The sequence below is a fragment of the Corvus brachyrhynchos genome, unplaced genomic scaffold (genome assembly GCF_000691975.1).
Source record: "Corvus brachyrhynchos isolate BGI_N302 unplaced genomic scaffold, ASM69197v1 scaffold101, whole genome shotgun sequence".
Lineage (NCBI taxonomy): Eukaryota > Metazoa > Chordata > Aves > Passeriformes > Corvidae > Corvus > Corvus brachyrhynchos.
The window spans coordinates 18,127,467-18,143,967 of NW_008237239.1; the positions used below are offsets into that span (position 1 = coordinate 18,127,467).

Consider the following 16,501-nt stretch of genomic DNA (forward strand, 5'->3'; position numbering starts at 1 on the left):
TTCCTCCCCTCTTCTTCCTCCTGCAGACCCTGAAATGTACATCCCCTGGTTGTAAGTACACTTGGACACGTCCAAAGAGGGAAATGCGATGGCACGAAGGAGCACCACCCACCTTCTGACAATTGCTTGGAACAGGTTCTCCAGAGCTGCCTCATGATTAGTAAACAGCAGACATATGTTGTGCTCACCACACAACCTTAAGCTTGTAAGTGTTGGCAGCTTCTGCTCTCATTCCTTTGGCACTGCTTTGATCCTGATGTCTGCAGCACTGAGTCATGCCACAAAGTCTGGAGCAAACCCCAATGTTAGTTTTTTGTGCCCAAGGGAAGCAGGACCATGTGCTCTGCTGTCCCAATTGCCTGCCCATACTTTGCTGAGTGTGTTACTGCAGCAGCATCTGTGAGCAAAGCCATGCAGCCAGCAAAAAGCATCCTTTGTGCTGGCTGATACTGAGAGATATTTGTGCAGGGTGCTGAAGAGGGTTGTGCTGGTTTAATCGAGAAAACTGACACTGCTCTTGTTGCCCATCTCCACCTCTGCCCCCTATCTTGGATTTGAAGCTGTCTAAGTCAAGGATAGAGATTTGGATTGCATCTTGACCTGAAGAAATCTCTCAGGTGCAGCCCTCCTGCAGATTCTCATCCTGTGGTCTTGCCTTGCTCAGACAAGTGTAATGATCTCTGAGATTAATGAAGCCTGTTTCTCCACAGGCGAGGCTTATTGTGCCCTCTGACTGAGGTTCCACCACTGGCTGGGGCTTTCAGCAGCTTGAGTGTGTGTTCTTTGACATCTAAAACACAGGGCAGTCTCTCTTTGTGCCCTTTCTCATATCTTCCTTACAGATAAGTTCATAGGCATCACATAAACTGCATCACATTTTTGGCTGCCTGTGAATTTCCTCTGCAAGTCAGCAGGTGGCATTTCCCAAAATGTGAAAGATGTGTGGCAGCCAGCCCAGAGAAGGTGGTTGTCACTGCCACTGCTGTTCCAGCCTTGGTGTACAGTGATGCTCCCAAGCTATGCCCTCTTGTTTCCTCAGCAGGGAGCTCTTGCAAGCTGGCTGTATGGTGGGAATTGCCTGGATGTCGGGAGAAATTAATTTCAAACTGAGCTACAAAAATGCTTAAGGCTGGGAGATTCCCAAATGAAGGCACAAAAAAATCAATGGAGGTACCAGGGAGTTATGAAATCCTGTCAGATGACAGATGCAGTATTAGTCTCTGACCCAGCACATTATTTGCTGAGTGTCTCTGTTCCCTTGAACTGTGAGAATTTCACAGAAGGGTTTTTTCTTCCCTCTCAGTGAGTCTCCAGCACTCCCCATGTATCTTTTGAGGTTAATCCACAATGACATCCTACATTACACAATTAAGTTGGAGCTTTCTGACCCTGGACTTTACAGTTTGGGATTTTAGGTATCACAGCAGCTTGTCATCTGGTTAAAGATACCAGTGCCATTTCTTCAACACCTCCTCACTGAGCCAATATGGCAAAAAGGTCTCACCTCAGAAAGGCTTCTCTCCTCTCTCTCTGGGATGGCAGAGATCTATTGTAAGCTAAAGAAGATGTCCCTGTATCCAAACACATGAGCTCACTGAGTATGGACCTTCTTGCTCCTCCCCAAGGACGAGGAGAGAAGGACCATGTGGGATAACCTGGTGCTGTCTCAAGGACAGCAGGTGGTAGTGGCAGTTTCTAGTCTTCATGCCACAAAGTTAGAGGATTTTAGATGTTTAGCCGATTGTGTCTGCTCTGCCAACCAGAGATGTTGCAGCAGGCCATGACAACATCACTTTTCTTAGGAAGACACAGCTCCCTGTTCAGCTCCTCAGTGACCTACAGCTCAGACAATCAGCAAACTGGACCCCTACTAAGGCACAAAAACAATCCCTGAGAGCTTTATCCCCACTCTCATCTGCAGTGAGGCCCAGGTCCACCCCCCCAGCATGCAAGCCCCCTTTAGCCTCCTTGCTCTTCACCCTGGACTGCCGTTCCACGTGCCAGCTCCATGTCATGCTGTGGGTTGCTTCAGGAGTGAAGCACAAGAGCATCAACTTTCAGCCATGTGATGCTTCCAGGAGTGCTCCTGCTATGCAGGTCTTTCACACAGTGCTGCTGCTCCTGTTTGCTGTTCACTGAGGACTCCTGGGGACATGGAAAGCTGACCTCCTCAGGCTTGGGATGCTACTTTTAAAGCTGGGTGCAAGGGCCTCTATGGTAATTTTAAGGCAGCCTTTGTGGGAAAGTTTCTTCTAGCTCCAGAGCTGGCTTTTGCCTCTCAGGTCAATATTCAGCCAGCACAATCACCAAAGTTCATGAGGCAGAGTCCTCAAGCATAAGACTGGTTTTAAAATTACATTACTATCATTGTTGTTAGGCTTGCTTAATGACCTTACAATATCTGTATTTGCTTTCCAATTTATTTGAACTCCAGGTTAACTTCAAATTAAGCCTAGGAAATACTAGTTTCTTTCCCTTTAAATTAATATTTAGAGGTTTTTTATTCAATATCATGTACTCCACAGCTCAGGCTTTATGAGAAAGACTATATCCCACAAATAATGCATAATAAATACGCAGAAGGGACTAGGAGTACACTGCCAGTCTTCAGGCTTAGCTCGAAGCCCAACAATTTGCCAATGTGGATAGAATCCATGTCTGTGGCAGGTGAGTTAAATCTAAATGATTTTTAAGCTCCCTTCCCACTGAAATAATTCTCTGGTTCTATGACTTCAATGCCAAAAAACCCGTCAGTGAATGCAACGGGCTTTTGGGTCCAGGGACAGCATGAGATGGTCCATACAAGCACCTCTCGAGGTAGCTGGACTGGGTGTACTGAGGCAAGTTTCACTCAGTCTAATGCTTCACATCCACCCCCAAAAAAAGTGTCACACAAAGCACCAGTAGCTGTATACCATGTGTTTTAATAAACGATATGGCTACCAAAAAAATAGGATTGCATGTGTTTGTTCTCCCCCCCCCTAAAACAAATGAATTCAAATTCAAACCAAAGTAATGGAAATCCAAAACAAGAGAAAAAACTGTCCCAGAGCAAAGATGACACACAATACAGAGTTGGGAATAAAGGTCTTTGATGACATCCTTGTTCAAAGAAACCACGTTTGTAAAACATGAGGCAGTTGAATAATAAAGTGGTCATTGATTTGACTGGTTTTCTCCTCTGTGTGTATATATATATATATGTAGCTACATATATATGTCTATGCTGATACACCCTGGGACGGGACAAAATGGTAAGACAAAAAAATAGTTGAGTGCAGGGAAATCTGATAGACAAAAAAAGAGTTTAGTGTGGGGAGCAAGTAAAGGAGAAAATAAATGTATCATTTCAGTCAGTGAAGTAAGGACAAGGCTCAATTCCCCTACAATTTACCACTGCTCTGCTTATTGGGGAACAGCTTTGTACTCTCCATGGCTATGCTGTGTCCCTGATGCACAGCTGAGCTGTGAGCTTCTGATCTGAGTGGTCTTCACTGGTCTGTGTATGAGCAGGACCCCAGAAATGTATGAAGCATTCCTTTCTCTGGTTAATTCCCATGCTTTACCGTGATTTTTTAATTAAAAACTTATTAGTATTTCAGTTTGCATTTTTCCCCAGGTTTCTTGCACTGACTGCTGTGCAGGTCTCCACGGCAAGGTGGAGCAGCCCAGATGAGCAATAATGCCACAGTAAAGTGCTGTTATCACAATGTGACTGGATGGAGGATTTAATTTTACAACGGGTCTCATGTTACTTCGAAATTGCACTCTGTCTGCGGAGCCGAGTCATGCAGTTGTAACCTCAGCTGTTCTTCACTGAGTGGGCCTGTGGGGCACACCTTAATGCAAAAACAAGGAAAAGAAGGAAAAATGTTTTTAATTTCCTTTTCTCCTTCCATGGAAACCTACCCCCAACAAGAAGAGTAGGCATTACCACTCTATGCTGAGGTGTCTGATTCACTCTCAGGCAAATGAGTCCTGCGTTTCAAAGACAAAAAAAGCCATGTTCTTCCTCTTGTTTTTATATTGCTCTTTCAGAGAACCAGTCACTGTCCATGCTTCCCCAGATCTCAGTGCCGTGCTTAACAAGCAAATTAAGCACAAGCTCATGCTGGCTGCAAAGTTCAGGTGACCAAGAAGGTATTAAGAGAACAGCTCAGTTTGCCAGATGCTTGTAAACACCATATTGAAAAGAAGGCAAAGGCAAAACACCCTTCTCCACACATCCCCCATCTTCCTTCCTTGTATTTTTTTCTTTTTTTCATTCTTTGTCTCTCTTTTGCTCTTTCTTTCCCTTTTTTGTACAGGGGTTGATGAAGATAAGCAAGACTTGTGCATCACAAATGGTGGAACTTCCCCCAGCCCTGCCAACTTCCCACCCTACAACAATGCACAAGCCCATCTCATCCTGTACCTGCCCCCAGAAAGTGTTTGTCTCTTTTTGGAAAACCACGCAGTCTGATGTGCTGGGGACTTCTGCAGCGCAGGAGCCGGGTTGGCTGGTTCTTCCCCCTTTCCTGAGGCTCATAGATGGTTGTTTTTTGACAAGTAGGCAATAAGAGCCACGGCTACCCCAACGTAGATGCCAGTTCCAATTGTGATGGACAGGACAGCCAGGAAGAGAGCTCGCCGGGAGCTGGAGCTTGCGTGGTGGAAATCCCCCTTGGCTACTGCTTTGTTTGTCTGCAAGAGATACAACAACAACAATGCCATATATTTATTTGTTTCACCTGGAAATAAAGATGTGATGCTAATTTCTTGGCTGCAACAGGGTCCTGCGACATGACAGGTTAAACTGGTTGGCAATCAGACACTTTTTCTGTCAAATGAGGTGAAGCAGGGACACCCCGCAGGCAGTCAGAGATCTGTCACCTACAGGACAGGTCTTGTACAAGCAAATGAGCTCCCTAAGTTCTGAGACAGTCTTTGTTCCCTCACTACAACGAGTGAGGAATCCTCAATGCTTTAATTGTATGTCTGCACAAATGATCGATTTGCTGGGACACTTTCTTCTTCAGTGCCATCTACTACTCTTTTTTTTTTTTTTCTTTTTCCCCTACTCAGACAAATTTGTAGCAGCCAAATGACAAGCTTCCACAGAGAATAAAAAAAAAAAAAAAAAGCTTTGGCCTTTCTGTCAACGACTTTATTAGGAGAACTGTCCCTTCTTATTCATCAACCTAATTTTTTAAGCATAATGCTTTATGAATATTTCAGGCAGAAGCAATACCAAACAATACAGGAAAGGCTGCAGGCTGGAGGGAACTGTTTCAAAACAGCAAGATAGAAACAACACAGGTTTACACACCTGCTGTCATGTCCTTTGGGTTAGGTGAGCAAGGCATCCTACTCACTTTGCAAAGCCTCTCAGCAGGGTAACCAAAGATCTCATGATCTTCTTGTCTGGAGCCTCCAAAGACTCAAAAGAAGATCCCTTTTCAAAAAAATGCCAGGGCCTTTGGGGATCATGTTAGGGCCTCTTAAAAAGTGTTGGCAAGGAAAGCAGAGAAAGCTTTAGAAAGAGCTGGTCCTTCAGCTCCCCTCAAAGACTTTCCTCGTGCACCTGCTGCCCAGCACAGAAACAGTCTTGATCTGGAAGGCTCCTTTTTACTGAAATTGGACTGAGGTAAATGAACAGCAATGAAGGTAACAGAGCTTTTGGATAAACTGAGGCAGACAGGTTCAACCTGCCAAAACAGAGTGAAAGTTTAAAAATTATAGAACATTTTCAAACTGGCATTTCTCAAATGTCACTTTATGCAATGGAAAAATCTGCAACATTTGGGTTGACCTCTTTTAAGTGAAACTTTGTAGAGTTTTAAACCAGCATTTCTTCACCTAAAAATAGATGGGAAGTCAGAGGGAAAAGAAACCATTAGTCAAAATGTCAAATAATCTGAAAACTTGACAGTATATCTTGATTGCTTCAATAGAAGAGGTTGGATTTACCAAAAATAATGAGATGAAAGACACAAAAGGATTCAGAAGGCTGATTTTTCAAATACAAGTAGCCTTTTTCCTGATAAGATCTTCAGTGCAGCAACAAACCTGCTCAAAAAGAACAGGCTTTTTTTCCTTGATGAACTCTTTGAGGACAGCCCTGACCTTTGTGAAAGGATTGGACCTATGGTGAAAATCCAGCTGTTAAAATGTTCACCCAGACAAAACCAAATGTCTTGTATTAGTCATGTGCTGCCATGAAGTTTTAGAATTATGCAGCTCCAGACATTACAATATAGAGTGATTTTGCTTGGGGAACACACCCATGCCTTCACAGAAATTCTAGTTTCCAACAAGTTACCTAATCTGAGTGCATTTTCTCTTCTTAACTTAAGGCATATTTTGTGATTTAGGAAAATTAAATCCCTCCAATATGGAATTTTAACTGTAGACTGCATTGGAACAGGCACATGCGAAGGACAATCTTACAGTTCTCCTTTACTCCAGTCAGAAAGATTTCCACTGAGATGGAGGAACATCCACACTGAAACCAGCTTTCATCCCTGAAAGAGTAGTCTGAAAGAATTTGCTTAGTAATAGGAAAATTCTTTGATGCTATTTCCTAATTAGCAAAACCCTCACATTATTACTCAACATCATATGAAAATTACAGCATTTCTGCAGGTTTAAGCTAAAAGGATCTGAAAATACTTACCAAACAAAATGCAATTGAGGCCAAATGTAATAGTTTAGCATCTAACAAATAATAAACAGTTTTTCTTGATTTTCTTGTTTTTGACAGGGACCAGGCTCTTTGGTAGTTTTGATCACCTTGAGAAAGTCCCTTGGTTTTGGGACCAATCCAACTACTCGACCCAGTCCATTTCATACCTGACATGAAGAAATGACATCCTGCTGAGTTTTCCATGAGAGATGTCTGTGCTCTGGCAAAATCCATGAGGCCAAGAAATGTCTTGTGTAGATCAGAGAGCCAAATCACACCCCGATACACCAGCTTTTCCATAGATTTTTCAGCAACATCTGTTTCAGAGGATAGGGCAGCCAGGACTGGTGCAAGAATGAAGATCCAAATGCCCTACTAACAAGAGCTTAAGGTACTACAGCCTCTTCAAGCTACTTGTCTCAAGAACAAGTATCTCAATCTTTTCTAATGTGCCTGAAAGTTGCTGCAGAAGTTAGTGTTCTTCCTGACCAAAACTGTGTTATCTGTGGAGTTTTATAATACTTCTGTCCACTCACTTCTTCCCTTCCCTGGCAAAGCTGTGGCTGGCAGCCAGATGATGGATACAACAATTTAATGCAGCCTTTGGATGGAGCAGGGGGCACAGGCTGTGATGAAGGCTGGGTGCTACGAGGCTGAAAACAGGGATTTTAGCAAATACCAGCCGCCAATCAATCTTCTCCTTAGAGGCTTTGGAAGTAAGCCAGAAAATTCGGGAAGGGTAGGGGAAGAAAGGGTAAGGAGATCTGGAAGGATTATCTCCTTTTGTTTAACTAAAAAAAATGAATATCTTTTCTAGAAACACTTTCAAGGAACTTCCCTGGAGGTTCAAGTTGAGCTTCTGCAGACCATGTTCAGGGTGTCTCTGGGCTGCATGTTTCATAGGCCGAGAGAAGATGAATAATGTACCTCCAAGCTGCAAGGCTAAAACGTTCTGCTGCATCCCACAGTGACTCATATATCATACTCTCAAAATACCTTCTGGTACACAGTATCTGGAAACAAGAAACACATTGATCACAATTATTAATCCTGCCTCATCTCCCCAAGGCTGGAGAGCAGGATTGGCTCCATGCAGGAGGAGAAGAGATTATCCTGACCCCTTTGGTGAAGTGATGAAAGGATTTCTTTTCACTTTGTGAGAACAGCCAGAAACTCCAGGATGCACAGGTTCCTTGCAGCCACTGGCCAGATCCTGAGTTTTGGTTCTTCGAGTGACATGCAAAAAAAAAGGCCACAGAATGAGGAGTAGCTCATAAAGACAATGCTTCTGCTCCTGTATCTTCTATCTTTCCTCTAGTCAAAATCTGTCTCCTCTTTTGAGCTTGCCTAACTTGTACGTCTGCTGATCTCCAGTTTTTGGGCAATAATTCCATCTTCAGGCTTACACCACTTATTTCCACTGATGGTGAGGAAAGACTCCAGTGTCTTTGCTAAAGACATGGATGGGTAAAGGGTGAAGTCAGGATCTGGCTCTGGACCTTGACAATGACAGCAGGGAGCTGCCAGTCAGCTGGAGAAAGCATAGGGCTGACAGACACCCAGCACAGGCATTGGGACATGGCAGAATAGTTTTCAGTCATGAGAAGAACATCAAAGGGACTATGCAGTCTGACCAAACAGCTCCACAGGCAAAAATGATGAACTAAATAAAGGGCAAAATGTTCTTTGCTCTGACAGGCATTTGAAAATTCCATTATGCCCACGGTACAATAGAAAGTGGCCATAATGTGGTGGTAAAGAGCTCTTCCAGATGTTTCTGTAATTTCTGCTGGAAGGATGGCCCAGGGAATGGACATGAGTCTCAAACAGACATTCTCTGTCTGGAAGTTACCGAGGAAACAATGGGGAGCAGGTGTCACCTGAAATGCATGTACTTCCAAACAGGTCCAAACAGTTTAAGTCCCTCTGTAGTTTAATCTGACCTTTCTTCATCCAGCCTTTCAAGTGGAATTTCCTGCATTGTGAGCATCCCCTTCTTTCCCCTGCAATATCATGTTAACTTCCAGCCTTTACAATTTCCTGCCAAGCTCCTGAACAGTGATGCAGCAGGTGAAAAGCAGTGGCCTGAGAAATGGTACTTCTACTGCCACCAAATTAAATGATGCTGTGTTGGTAGAAGGAGATATACCGGGAATGATATTTACCCCTGGAAATCCATGAAAGGTTCAAGAGAAGAGAGTGTGAATGGGAAGATGAGGGTGTAAATGAAGACCAGCAGGAGTCTCTCTCTTTTGCACGTTCAACTTTCGTAAAACCAGGGTTTCAGCCATTGGATCATTTTGGTATCAAAGTATTCTGCTGGAATTTGAAAATATGGCATAGGCAAAGACATGATTCAGCCCCTGGCTGGCGTTGCCTGTGGCCTTTGATTGTGTCTTTGAGTAGAGATAAAACTATAAATGTCCGAGTGAAAATTCAACACTTGGAAAAAGAGCACAATACTGGGAACAGCAGGCATAAAAGACCTGAATGAGCAGAATGCAGAGAGTTGTTTTTAGACAAGCTCCACAGCAACAGCTGTTCATTTGATTGCACTGGAGAGAATGAGACCTCAGCCTGAGATACAAAGGCATTTCTCTTTTCCTGGCATATACAGGAATTTGGATGTTTATGGTAAAGAAGATGATTTTGCCCTTCCACTTTGCTTCTAGACCTCAAGCAGATGTTTTGTGATGAAGGAGAAGAAAATTTGGGAAAGATGACAGGTGGGGAAGCCTGGTTTACACATACAAATTCAGAGACTTACAAGTCCTTACTGTTGAATGAAGTTGTGCAAGGTGTTATTCACAATCTGCTTATACACAAATATGCCTGGAGAAATTCTCCTCTCCGTTTCACAAGGAAAAGCAGGGCTTTTAGTATCCTGCAATGACTTTGTTAGGGCTCTGTTGAAGGCACTGCCAGAGGGAGGCTCTGGGAAAAGCTGCATTCATCTCTTTCTACCTCTAACTTGCTGTATAAGGTTGGTGTAGAGAGCAGATTCTTTGTCCAAATCCAAACCTACTGCTCCTCTCTGCACACTGTCCACAGTACCAAATGAGAGGGAACCAGCCCTGTCTTTTTTTTTTTTTTTCTGTGGTTCCTTCTATCTGTGTCTGGTCCTCTTCCTCATTTGTGATGAGAGGAAGACCATGTCAGTGTGTACTTTACATTCATAACAATGTCTCTTCCCTCCAGCATGAGTCACACAGCACAGGGAAAGGGTGGAGGATGCTGCTCAGTGCTGCCAGAGAAGATTTCAGTCCTCAATCCTCACCTCCCACCCTTGGAACAGATAAGAATGATGGGGGTTTCTCCCTTCTGAGCCACATTTTGGGGAAGAACAAGGTAAAGACAACAGGCGCAGTTTTAAAAGCATCTCTGGTTTCTCCTCCTGACAGGAAGAGATTTGATCAGAGAATTAGTTCATCAATTTTCTCAACCACAGGGGTCCCTCCTGAGCTGAAACTAGAACTCTGGGAATTATAGAGTCCCCTACTATATTAATGACTTTGGAGACAAGACTAAGAACTCGAAGTAAGATTCACTCATTTGTTGATCACAATAGCTTTTCCAGCTACTTTTTTTGGTGTTGCAACCACCCATGATTTCCCAAAGTGTAATCTGTGCCACACTGCTTATTTACTCCCAATTTCATGTGTTGAGAACTTTCAGAACAGTACTTTCTGACCTGTTATTGGCAGAACCTGGTTTCCTTAGGAGAGTTTGTTTTCTTCCCAACATAAGTGGTGAGTACCACGCCACTTATATGGAACTGTCCCTGGAGGGTTGTTCCTGGGAGTACCATTGGCCAGACCAGCCTGCAAAGTCTGCAATTCCTCTGGTCCCCACCGATGTGGTTTCATTTTTCTAGGAAGGAGACACGGCCTGAGCTATTTCCTGAGAAACATTTTGTGATTTGGTATGTTAACTAACAGGGTAAGAAGTTACCAGGCACTGTGGACTCTGCAGCACCTGACAGTGAATGTGAGGTAACTTAATCACCTCCCTTTCTGTTTACCTTGAATGAAGTCAGCTTTTCAAAAGAGTCACCAAAGATCGAATGATGAAGATTATCTCCTTCATAGGAAAGCCTTTTTCCCTTTTCCATCCCTCTACTTTCTCAAAGCCCACAAAAAAACCCCAACAATGGGGAAACCCCCCCCCCCATCTTTTTTTTTTTCTTGCATTACATTTTTGTTTTCTTTAAAACTTAATCCTTTCTTCTCCCTCTCTCCTGGAGACAGAGCATAACTGGCTTTAGCAGGCAGGCACAAGGAGCTTCAAGACCAGAGGGGGGATTAACAGGGAACAATAGTCATACTCCATGGATTGTGTTGAGTGGGATATGAGAAAAATGCCTGACAAACAAAGACTGAGAAAAAGTTGTTCCTGGGCTCCCAGCGCATTTAATCCATCAGAAAAAAATGCTAAGGGCAAGGAGGGCCACAGGCTGTGAGTGTTTTAACCATCTCTTCACTAGGCCAGAATGTTCAGTCAATTTGCTTTATACCTGGAGAGAACACCGGATAATTACGAGCCTGATGATCCTGCAGCACTCTTGCCAGGCAAACAACTTCAGCAGGGATATATCCCACTTAGAGTCCTGTCTGAATTAACATTAGCAGGTTGCCTTCGATTTTCCTGCGGCCAGGTGTAAGGACATAATACAGTTCCCTGTCTCCAAACGCTGTCAAGGCCACAGAAGGAACTTGCCATAAGGTAAGTCACCACAGTGGCAACTTGAAATAAGCACAGAAATTTATCACAGAAAGGTGCTAATTCCAGGCCTGAGGACGTATCTGGTTAAGACAGAAGTTCCTACTGTGGCATGATGTTGGAAAAGAAGCAACTGCTGATACACTTATCACCTGAAATTCTGGGAATGGCATCTGTGCTCCATAGATACACAGAACTTGAACTGTATAAAGGTGGAACCCCCAGAAAAACAACTCTCTGGGGCCCCCCCACCACCAAGAAGGGTGAAGAAGGATCAACGGGATGCTTCTGGATTGACAGGTGGTGATTATCTTCTGCTTGATCTCTCTCACCCCCTCATCATTTCTTTCTTTCTATCTATCTATCTATCTATCTATCTATCTATCTATTTCTTTCTATCTCTCTACCTCACATTTACTATTAATTAAAATCTGTATTATTGACTTTGGCATATGGTCTTACTTGCACATTAACTCGAGCAGGGGCATCTCTCACCCACTGGATCACACCACCAGGAAAAGCTGGAAACTTTCTCCAAAGGTCTGAGACCAAAATCTCCTTTGAATACAATGGAAGAATTCATGATTTTTTCAAAGTGGCTACAGAATGGGGCTCAAAATCATTGTTTCTGAGCCTGCAAGATCCTCTAGAGAGAGATCTGTGTCTTTTACACACTTCTCACCCAAAAAATCCTGCAGGGAAAGGCAGAGGCTTCAGCAAACTCAGGCTTCTGCAAGGTATTCGGATTCCACTAAACTTTTATTTTAACATCAATCAGAAGGAAATCTAGCTAGATCACAGGGTCACTAGGATACAGAAAGTGTCTATACAGAATATTTACCAGTTTAATTGCATCACTTCAAGATGCAAATCAGTTTGCACGGAGCTTTTCAAATAAGTCAGCTCTGCAATACATCACCTTGCAGGGTATGAACAAGGCTCTTCTTCCCTGCAAGGAAAGACTTTGGTTTTGAAAAGGCGCAAGGAGGTTTGCTGATGTGTGTCAAGAAGAAAGTGACGCAGTTAATCTGGATCTGGTGTTAGAAGGATACATTTGACACAGTAGGAAACACTGAAGATAGATGATGGTAGAGAGGAGACAGATAAATAGCAGGAAGCCCTAAACTCAACTCCAGAAAACTCCTGGTGGTCTGAAGTCCCCAGGGCAAGTAGGAAGGGCCAAGCTTGGCACCACAAAGCCCAGTCCACAAAAATAAGCAGAACGCCAGGAGCTTCAGTTCCTTCTCTCCATATCCACAGCCATTCCACGACAGGAGCAGCATCTGCCTGCTCTCAGAGTCAGCATTTTCCTGCCTCCTGACTTTGGCTCCCAGCCAGACAACAGCAGCAAACCCAGCTGAGTGTCAGGAAATCTGTGTTTCAGGTGTCTCAAAGCTCTGGGATTCCCTCTGAGCAGTGACAGAAAACAACCTTGGACAAAATTAGCTCTTTCTTGCAGGCACTTCGGTGTTTGCTTTTTTTTATTTCAAAAATTTAATGTGTTCCCTTTCTCTCCTGATTAAAATGATTAACACCTCCTTCCCAAATAAAACAAAATGTCTGGATTTTGCCAATTAATTTAATTGCATTAAAAATACAACTGTGACATTCCAGAAGGTAAAAACACAGAAGGAAAGTTTTAAAAGTTCTAGAGGAGAAGAAAAGAAGAAGGGCGAGATCTTTTAATATTTTTTTTTAAATCTAACTCTATTGAAGATTAATCAGAGATAAAGGCAAAGGACTGAGATGAAAATTTTCCCTTCTTTCTGACCAAGAGCAGAAAACACTGTAAAAAATACGTTGAACACAAATGTATGCCATCAGAATTATTTTTTAATTATGGAAATTATTCTAGCAGTTTTAATACATAATTTTGAACTATTTCTTGCTGCTTTCGAGCTTTTCTGTGTGTTTTTATGTATATATATACATTAACTAAACCTTGCAGGCGGAAAGCTTCTTTCCAGTTGAAAAAAGGCATTTGTTTTGTTCTGCTTGAAAATGTATTGATACGGGATGACAAAATATTTCCAAAACACTTTTGAACACCTTCTGATACACTAAATTTCTCAAATAAACTCTTTTCTGAAATTATATATGTATATATATGCACACAAAATCTTAAAAAATCAACAAAAGTTTGGTGCATAAATTCCTATTTGGGTCATTAAGCATTCAATTTTTAATTGCTTTTCAGTAGTCAACCCATGTTTCTTCCGCATAAATGTGATCCTACTGAGGAATCAACTCCTCTGGTTGAGGCTGGGAGGTTTATGTGAATAAACTCCTGGGAAGAGATGTTCTGGGCCTAGGGGGTATTTTGTCTCTGCTGCTGACTCCAGACTTGAGGATGTACTTTGGAAAACACAGAGCTGAGAAGGGAGACACTAAGGAAATTATTCCTGGCCAGGATGCTCATTCTGTGGGGCAGACCTCGTAATTGCATTACTTAGTGTGATCACTGCAGTACAAAGAAAATATCTGGCATCCTTCCTGCCTAGTCTCCAAAACCATCACTGGATGAGAAAAGAAAGAATTGGGAGAAAAAAAATGCTCTGTAAGACATGCATCCTACCCAGACACCCATTAGCATCTACCAGTGCCAGTAGCACCGGCTGAAGAAACTGGAGCACATGTTCTGGAATCTCTGGATTCAACTCTGTGCTTGGTATAGGAAGACTCAACAAGATCCCATTTTTCACAATGGGAAAAGTTCACCAGCTGACCTGGAGCAATTAATTGCTATGCGTCACCACCCCCGTTGGCATGGAAATGGAAGGTCTAACCTTGTGTTAAGCTGTTAGCACCCTGAAATTACTGCTCTGCCTTTTCTATGACTCAGCAACTGCAAGACAAGAACTCCATGTTCTCCAGCAGAAACACATCCCAGTGCAGTCAGCAGATACCAGCCCCTAATCTCTTGTAAACAAAAGCCCTCCCTCCTGCAACTGCAGCCCTTAGAGCCAAGCGCTGCTGGGTTTCAGCGGGCAGGGTTTGCACGTGTGTGGGTGTCATTCAAGGAGATTTATCTCTTCCCCCATGGAAGAGCTGAGTTGTAGGTGTGCAGAAGACAGTCAGGGGTGCAGCTGCAAGGAGCCCAGCAGCACCAAGAGGCAGCCAGAAAGGCTTTGCCCATCCTTCCACTGCACAGTGAGCAGGGCAGAAAGCTGGTGATAAATCAGGGCAGTTCTCCAGAAACGATGCTGCTGAACAGTGAAGTCACCTGCCCAAGTACAAAGAACAGCTTTCTCCCAACAGTCTGTCTGCCTGTACCACAGGGAGACCAGCAAGACCCCACAACTGCAGGGCAACAAGAAAAAGAGTAAATGAGGGAGCCCTGCAGGTCTTGTAGCACTCAGCTGCCTGTTTAAGTTCCATAATTTCAAGAACATCCTGTTAATGTGCCTCCATCATGACTGAGTCAGCTTCTATTCTTGACCTCAGGAAAAAAGTAAACTGCCTTGAGGCATGGATCTCCAAGGATTCTCTAACTGGTGCTTTTTTTGTCCAGCATCTCAGCAATAACCACCTCATGATACTGTTTTCACGAGGCAGCCTTGCTCCCTGAATCTCCTATTGCTGCACTAAGAGAAAGGAGTAGGATGAAATAGTGCTGCAGCACTTCCTATGTTGGCATTCTGGGACCACTTCATTTTTGCTCCCCAGGGCCCCAAGTCAGAATATTTGCTGCTTTGATAATAGCTGGTGGAAGAAAGAGGCCATCCCAAGGGCCTCTTCTCCTTTTAACAAAATGCTCCACAGAAGCAGGGTTTTTCCTCGGTGGAAACCCATTAGCACACAAACATAAGTCCTCATTGCCCAACAGGGAGAGCAGAGATTGCTAACAAGGATGTTTCTTCATGCCTCTCAGTAGTCATCAACAACCTGCTCAAGTTTTTTAATATAAAATGTTTCCAGTGTATACAAACAAAAACATGAAGTCTGTTGTGTCTCCTCATCTGTGGTTTAACTGGCCTGGCTATTTATGCCAAAAGAAGTGAATCACAGGAATCAAAAGCTCTGCTCTCCAGCCCGTTGGCTTGTCTAGCAGCAGGTGGGCCAAGCCTGAGCAGCAGATGCTGCAGCTCCCTGTGTGAAAGGCTGTTTGTCTGTGTCCCTGTCTGCACAAACACATTCCCTGCGGGAGCAGCCGATCCATATGGTGCGCTGTGTGAAGAGGGATACAAGCCTCAGCAGGATGGCCTGGTTGAACAGAGGACTCATCCTGTCAAATGCAAACCTCAGGAATCAGGGCAGGCCCCCCTCCTCATACTGAAAGGACTTTGCTTCTTGCTATCCAGTCCCTCTCTTTTAAGGTATGGGGAGCAGGGTGTACTACCCTGGGCATCTGGCACTATGGCAGCATCTGGGAAGGAAATCTCCTGCCACATGTAAGTCCCTTTATTTGGACTGTCTCATGTCCAAGACCACTCCACCACATACAGGCAGGAAGAGGAGTGCTGCAAGTTTGCTTTTGCTTTCCCTGAGAAACCCAGATGAAGACTCTTGTTCCCTATTAAATACAGGATGTCACTTTTCCTGACAGGAATCACATGCCACACCACCACAGCAAAATTCTGTCTATCAGCTGAGACGCTGAAAGTATACAACTCATGGGCTTCACCTCAGCCTGGGGAAGGTTAGGCACCACTGTGCCTTGGCATCTGACAGCTCACAGGATACATATTTGGATTTGCTTGTGCCAGGGTTTTCCCAAGACCTCAGCTAGCTGGGAACAGATGGAAGGGGCAGTCAATGCCAAGCTGGTTTTAAAATCTGCCTCCTGTGTGGGTTCCTAAGTAAGAGCCGAGTAGTGAAGGAAAATCTGGTCTGCCTCTGTGGACCAATTTCTCAGAAGTTGTTCAGAGCCATTCTAACCTCACCCATCTGATTCACTCAGTTGCAGTTTTACACAAAAGGCTACAGAATATGGTGGGCTCCATCCACAGGTGGTAGCAAGTCAAGCAAGGTGAGAGTCTGGATGCGAAGATATAAACAGTGTGGATGCTTAAGTATATTCCACAATGGAGCTACAAAAGGAGAGTTACTCAGTGAGGTCCAAAACCTGTCTTGATCTGATGTAACTGTTGCATTTCTCCATCAGGAGATTTCAGCAGG

General features: G+C 43.7%; 1 protein-coding gene across 2 annotated transcripts in view; it reads right to left on the bottom strand.

Moving 5' to 3' along the window:
• Positions 1 to 2,904: 2,904 nt before the first annotated feature.
• SYNDIG1 (synapse differentiation inducing 1) overlaps positions 2,905 to 16,501 on the bottom strand; it is a 48,590-nt gene continuing 34,993 nt past the window's right edge. For both annotated transcript variants that reach the window (XM_008630352.2, XM_017730074.1), the window contains exon 4: positions 2,905 to 4,683. In XM_008630352.2, the coding sequence (XP_008628574.1) occupies positions 4,525 to 4,683 (159 nt within the window). In that variant the 3' untranslated portion in view covers positions 2,905 to 4,524. The remainder of the gene's footprint in view (positions 4,684 to 16,501) is intronic.